We start from the raw sequence: 6850 nt of genomic DNA, 5'->3' as shown, positions 1-6850 counted from the left end.
TCAGCAGGAGTTCTCTCCTGGGCAGCAAACTGACCCAGCGCGTATCACTTCCAGTTCCCCTCCTTTGATGCTAACTCAAGGAAAAGCAGCTGCAAAAAAATACCACTGTCCTCCCCTGCCTGCCAGGGGTGAATGTTCCTTCGGGCAGTGGCTGGCGCTACCAGGCACAGCCTTGGGCTCCTCAAGCTGAGTCAGACCCACGCTGTACGGCCCTCACCTCGGAAAATCCAGGGATTGTTTCATGGTACAGGGCCGGAAGTGACACGGCAATATTTGGGCAGCAAGTAAAAAGAAGAAAAGTCCGTGTTGTTGACATGGCAGAGGAGAGGTAGCAGGTTACCATCAGGTCCCTGCAGACCTCGGGCCAGCAAAACTCACTGTGAAATCTGGCCCAGATGGATGGGTTCCTTACCACAAAGAGTGTTACAGGGTTTTTACTGAGCATTTGGTCAAAAAAACCTCTGTTGTGCATCTTGCATACGTTCCTAAAGACAGCTGACTCTTCTACAGAATTTTCCCGAGCTGAGTGCTGTACGGCCTGTGAAATTTGCCATTTTATGCCTTTGAGTTACAGTATTTATATATATTTTTTTTGTTAGAGCTAAATAGCACCAGCAGAGGTTAAGAAGTCAGCATTTCCACTATAAACCCAGCTCTTTTTTCAGGATAGGTAACATTCCTTTGTACCACAGTGTACTGAAATTCTGCCATGCAGATGCTGTCCATGACACAAGGCATTTATTTTTCACCAGATTTTATTTGAAGTCAGTATGGTAGTTAATGGTTTAGAAAATGTCAAAAAACATAAATTCAAAGCGCCTTTTTTTTTTCTTTTGGCTCAGAGACTGTTCCTGCATTATATACTTACAAAAATGGCTTAACATTTTCTATCTCTTAGCTGCTAGTATAGACAAACCAAACAGAGATAATAAAATTGAATGTCCAGCTTTGCAAGGTTTAAGCATAGCCTTTCTGCGTAAAGGAATTTCTGAAGCCACAGCTCACACTCAGCCCTGGATAAAGGCGGTAATACGAGCCATCCTGCCAGAGTGGGTGGGAGATGCCTCCACAAACAAAGGGGTAGATTCCCAGAGCCTGAACACGGTATTTTAAGCCTCTGACAGTAAGTGGGGACCCCCAGCACCTCGGTAGGAGCAGCAGGATCATAGCCCTGATCTCAGTGAGAGGGTGGTGTAACCATCCCCTCATGTGGTCTCATCAGTGGGAAGGAGGGACCTTAGACCTGCTAGAGAATCTGTGCTTGACAAATAGAAGATACTGTAGCACTAACAAGCAGCGGTGTCAGAACTGGTCTAGAAGGAAAACAAAGTGCGTTCGTAGCTACTAATAGTCATTAAGGGGTGACCTAATTAATGTTTATAAGTATATCAAGGGTGAATGTCAGGAGGACAGAGCCAGGCTCTTTTCAGTGATGTCCAGTGACAGGACAAGGGGCCATGGGTACAAGCTGGAACAAAGGAGGTTCCACAAAAATATTAGAAAAAAACTTTTTCCCTGTGAGGGTGCCAGAGCCCTGGCACAGGCTGCCCAGGGAGGGTGTGGAGTCTCCTTCTCTGGAGACTTGCAGAACCCTCCTGGACGTGTTCCTGTGTGACCTACTGTAGGTGATCCTGCTCTGGCAGGGGGCTGGACTAGATGATCTTTTCAGGTCCCTTCCAACCCCTGACATTCTGTGATTCTGTGATTTTGTGGTGTTTAGTTGCCAGAAGTATAGGTGGTCTTGTTACTAACAGTGCCTCGTAAAGCACAACTGTTAATAGTACTGGATTGTTTATACCCTGTGCAGTTACATGCCAAGATTCTCAAAGGCTTATGTTTCTTCTTTTTCTTTTATCCCACAGGTAATAACTCCAGTCAGGTCAGGACAAGGTTATGTTTATGAATTCCCTTCCAAGTACCAGAAGGATGCCTACGACATCCCCCCCGTTCGTCCTCTCCAAGGGGTAAGCGCCAATAAAACTGCCAACAGTGCTGACAGGGCACAAAAGGTGATGAATTTCTACCAGAAGTTTATGAGCAAAGCAAGTTCTCTCATTTCGGAGAGAAAATATGTTTTAATTAGAAGCTATGGCTTACTCACAGAGCGCAAAAGTATTTCAAAGTTGTATTTGATGTTGACTAAGATTTGGCAGCTTGCCAAACACAAAAGTCCCATTTGCTTTCTCTATTTTGATCGAAGAGTATATCTAAAGAGAATAAACTTGCTGCCCGGGAACAACTTTTTTCCCCTTCCTTTATTGTTGTATAGTTGACAGTAATTCACTCAATAAGGGTAAAATTATCACCTATATGAACAGCTACTATGCAGGGAGTTGTTTTCACCACATATCAACAGCACCACACCCCTGAACTTGAAATATACCTTTGAGGGGAACACCCTCATCATTCAGTCCCCAGGACCATGGACATCTAGAGTGGATGCTTGCAGGACCTGTAATTCAACAACTCTGCATCTCCCTGGGGCTCTCTGACAGAGCAGCTCCTCTACACCAAAGGCCAATACTACATAACTTGGTTTTGTAACCAATTTATTCTTTCTTTAGATATATGACATTCCCCCCACGTCGGTTAAGGGCCCTGCACTTCCAGTTCCTATGGGAGAAGCAAAAGCTTCAGGAGTCTATGACGTACCACCTGCCAAAGGGGTGAGTATTGGGCTGTCTCCACACGATCCTGCATCTTCATGTCTGCATGTTTAAGCAAGAGTTCATGTGTGACCCCAAAGAAGAAGATTCAGCGCTTGAAAGATTTCCTTAGGTTTTTAAACTGGTAAAGTGAAGCGCTGCATCAAAATTATTAATGTTGTGGAATGTGAATTGATAATTAGACCTACGTTATCTTTGTGGCAGCACGCTGCCTTTTTGGATTTTGCTGCTTATGAGAGTTTGCATCAAGATGAATGTTACCAAGTGAGGTATTAAAACTGACAAACTCAGGACAAGTAGCTGACCCCATAAAAATTGGTGGCAGATCTTCCATACAAGCATTTTATAGGCTGTATGGAAGAGGGAAAATATTTTGCTATTCCAGCCAAAGAGTTCATGGTTTGCTTTCTGTGATTCAGGTCTATGCTACACCTCCATCTGCATGCCGAGATGATACAGGCCTGAGGGAAAATTTGCAGGATTTTTCATCTCCAGTGGGCCACAATGTAAGACCAGAAGGGGTATATGATATTCCTCCTCCCATCACCAAAGCAACTGGGAAAGAACTTAATAAATTTTCTCTGGAGAGCCTTTCATTGCCGGATAGAATGCCACAGAAACAGAATGTTTACGACATCCCTATGAACCATCAAAGCCATTTTCTTGGGCAGCAAATTGCACCTCAGAAAGACGTTTATGATACCCCAAGGGGAATTACATTCCCCGGGCAACAGACTGGACTCAGCGAAAACCTCACCGTAGAAGGAAGAGAAGGTGTGTATGATGTGCCACCACAAGTCCTCCAAGACACTAAAGGCTTACAGGATGTGACTGATGGGATGAACAGGTTGTCTTTCTCCAGCACAGGAAGCACAAGGAGTAACATGTCCACATCTTCAACAACGTCAAAAGACTCTTCTTTTTCAGCATCAACTGCACAGGACAAAAGACTGATCCTTGATCCAGACACTGCTATAGAGAGACTTTATCACCTCCAGCAGATGGTGGAGACAGCCGTCAATAACCTCATGGCCTTTGTCACAGCAGACTGGCGGTCTTACGGATACATGGAGAAAAACATCAACGAAATTCACGCTGCTGTGGATAAGGTAGAGCAGTCGCTGTTGGAGTACCTCCAGTTTGCAAAAGGCTCAGCTGCCAACGCTTCCTGCCTCTCTGAGTTCAGCCTCCTTAACAAAATGAGGAGGGAGGTGCAAAGGCTGGAGGACTCTCACCAGATCCTCACCCAAACCAGTCACGACTTGAGCAGCTACAACTGGTCTTTGAATGTTCTAGCTGTCAACAGGCTGCAGAACAAGTGCGATGACCTGGATCGCTTTGTTATGGTGGCAAGGACAGTCCCGGATGATGCCAAGCAACTGACTACTACCATCAGCATCAACGCAGAGGTGCTCTTCAAACAGGCACTGAGTGGCTCACGTTTCAAAAATGCACCAGAGAATAACATGAACGCTCCTGACTACGTATATGACAGTCCTCCTATGCAGTGTCACGGAGAAAAAGCACAGAACCAGTGCAGTTCCCTTCCCCCGCTCCTGAGTAAAGGGCAGCACCCTCGCAACACCACCAGTGAAAACTCAGAAAAGAGCTGGATGGACGACTACGACTATGTTCACCTGCAGGTAGGTAAACCCAACACCGTGTTTGGTACGAGGCCAACCAAGAGTTGCCTGGGTTTTTTACAGAAGCTGTGTGCAGGAAAGCAGCAATCAGATTGTCACACCTGTATGTATTCAAGAATGATTTCACCAGGGTAATTACTGCCTCTCAAGTAGGACTGTTGCGTCTGTAACAGCAACAGCCTTTTGCCCTGCCACGCCGTCCTTTTCTTCCCTGTACTCCGAGTGATGCACAGACAGTAAAAAAGTCAGTGTAAGAAGTCTGTTATTTGACCTATAGTTGTCATTTAGCCCAGGAGCAGTTTTGATTTAACACAGTGTCTTATCTTATGCAAAACAGGGGAAAGAAGAATTTGAAAGGCAACAGAAGGAGCTGCTGGAGAAAGAAAATATCATCAAGCAGAGCAAAATGGAGCTGGAGCACCATCAGGTATGTTTGCTTGGGTGCAATAATCCCACTGAAACACAGCATTCCTTGCACAGAAGGAATTCTGGTTAAATAAAGCAGGAGAGGCCCTTCCCTTAGCAGTGTGCAGCTGCTGGCACTGTGGCTCTGAGGTGTGTGTGAGTGCCAGCACATGCAGCTGGAAAGTCTCAGGTGCTAGGTGGTTAAGACAGCAGATACCAGGTCCTGGTTACTTTCATTCCAAGTGGAGTTTGTGCCTATTGGGCTCCACTGTTACTGGATTTAGCAGCACAAAGGACAAGGACATGCGCTGCCACCCTCCAGATGGGAAACGGTGAGCAGCAAGATTTTAGCATTGCTGTGCGTCTGTGTCAGCGATGGCTTACGCCAGAGACATCTTAAGTATTTACTGCAGAGCAGCTGCCATCAGCACCTCTGCCCTGTGCATCTCCTTGTTGCCACTTTGGAGTCAAGCGGCAGCACAACCACAGCTCTCAGGGTTTAGAACGTCTTTTGCAGTAGAAACAAGCCTTTCCCTTGTAAACAATTTCTGAAAGTCTGTATTTAGGAAACTAATTATTTCATGTAGAACACACAGTCGTGGTGGTAGGCCCAGTGCATCCATATAATAAAAAGAGTCTGTGTCTCCATAAGCTTTCCACAAGAGAGAAGCAGGCTTCTGCAGCATCTCACAGGGGGGCAGTCACAAAGGCAGCTTGAGAACTTGCCTTTCCTGGCCTCCAGTCCGTTGCCTTCCTCACTGAACCACGCCAAGTACACGTGTCACCTGCACATCTGTTCAGTGCACATCAATACCGTTAACTTAAATACTGTGCTTAAAGTCACTTTAAATGCTAAAAAAAAGTCAGTCATACAAGACTGAGGGCTATCGCTTTGCCTTCATGTTAATTACTTGATACGTTGTTGGCGTATCGTATGGCAGAAAATTGCAAAAGCAACGTGGAGGTGAGAGTTAGAAGTTTGTCATCTCAGAAATCCCACAGAGATGGCAGCTTTTCAAAGATCGTGTAGGAGTCATCGCCACTTGGATCCGTCTCTCTCACTTGTGATTTTGGAATATACCAAATGAGCAACAACCTGTAAATTCAGGAGGTGTTTTTTTAAAATGCAAATAAGGTATTTTAGATGCTTTTCTCATCTGAACTCTATTTGGATTTATGGTAGCCAAAGCACTTTATTACCCCTCACCCTCCAAAATAAAAGATTTTAAAATACTGCCTTTTGTTTAGCATCATCTAGGATACCCAAGGGTGTCCTGAGGCATAACACGAAACTGCACCACACAACATCATCTTACGAGAACATGCTTTGAAGAGAGCCTTTATATTTGCCTTTCAGATCAATCAGTTTCAACGCCTGGTGCAAGAGATCACAAAGCCAGTGGAGAACGACATCTCGAAGTGGAAACCAGCCCAAGCCGTCCTCGCAAACGGCGCTGCCACCTCCCGCGACAGCCAGCTGCTCCTGTTCTACGCCGAGCAATGCGAGACTCACTTCAACTCCCTCCTCAACGCCATCGACGCCTTCTTCAGCTGCGTCAACGCTTCTCAGCCCCCCCGGATCTTCGTGGCTCACAGCAAATTCGTCATCCTGAGCGCTCACAAACTGGTGTTCATCGGGGACATGCTCACGAGGCAAGTGAGCACTCAGGACGTGCGCAACAAAGTGATGAACTCCAGCAACCAGCTGTGCGAACTGCTCAAGGGCGTCGTCCTGGCCACCAAGACGGCCGCCTTGCATTACCCCAACACGGCGGCCCTGCAGAGGATGGTGGACCGAGTAACGGAGTTGTCGCATCACGCGCAGTTGTTCAAGCGCTCACTGGTCCAAATGGCATCCTTGTGAAACCCCGCAGAGGCCGACCCGCGAACAGCAAAACAGGAGAGTCAACAAACTGGAGCTCTTTTTGTGGAAATGTTATCTTTTTCTTTTTTTTTTCTTTTTCAAGATATTTTTTATGAATTATTTTTAATAAGTTCTTGCGTGTTAGAGAATCTAATGAAATCAGGGATCTGGGACTGTATCTCATACTGTATTGTGTTTCTAATATGCGTTTAGATTTGTGTACACTGCATATATGTATATGTCGCTACATTGCCTAAAACATCAATTAAGCA

The 6850-nt window shown here is 45.7% G+C and overlaps 1 protein-coding gene across 1 annotated transcript; it reads left to right on the top strand.

Moving 5' to 3' along the window:
* Nucleotides 1–1862: 1862 nt before the first annotated feature.
* Nucleotides 1863–6578, top strand: NEDD9 (neural precursor cell expressed, developmentally down-regulated 9; the record flags this gene model as incomplete). Its single annotated transcript, XM_009876953.1, has 5 exons — nt 1863–1964; nt 2565–2666; nt 3086–4309; nt 4647–4736; nt 6072–6578. Coding segments are annotated over 5 exons (2025 nt in total), but the record flags the coding sequence as incomplete, so codon positions are not given.
* Nucleotides 6579–6850: the final 272 nt, after the last annotated feature.

Source organism: Apaloderma vittatum, unplaced genomic scaffold, assembly GCF_000703405.1.
Source record: "Apaloderma vittatum isolate BGI_N311 unplaced genomic scaffold, ASM70340v1 scaffold31529, whole genome shotgun sequence".
NCBI lineage: Eukaryota > Metazoa > Chordata > Aves > Trogoniformes > Trogonidae > Apaloderma > Apaloderma vittatum.
This window is presented reverse-complemented; position numbering and strand designations above follow the sequence as displayed.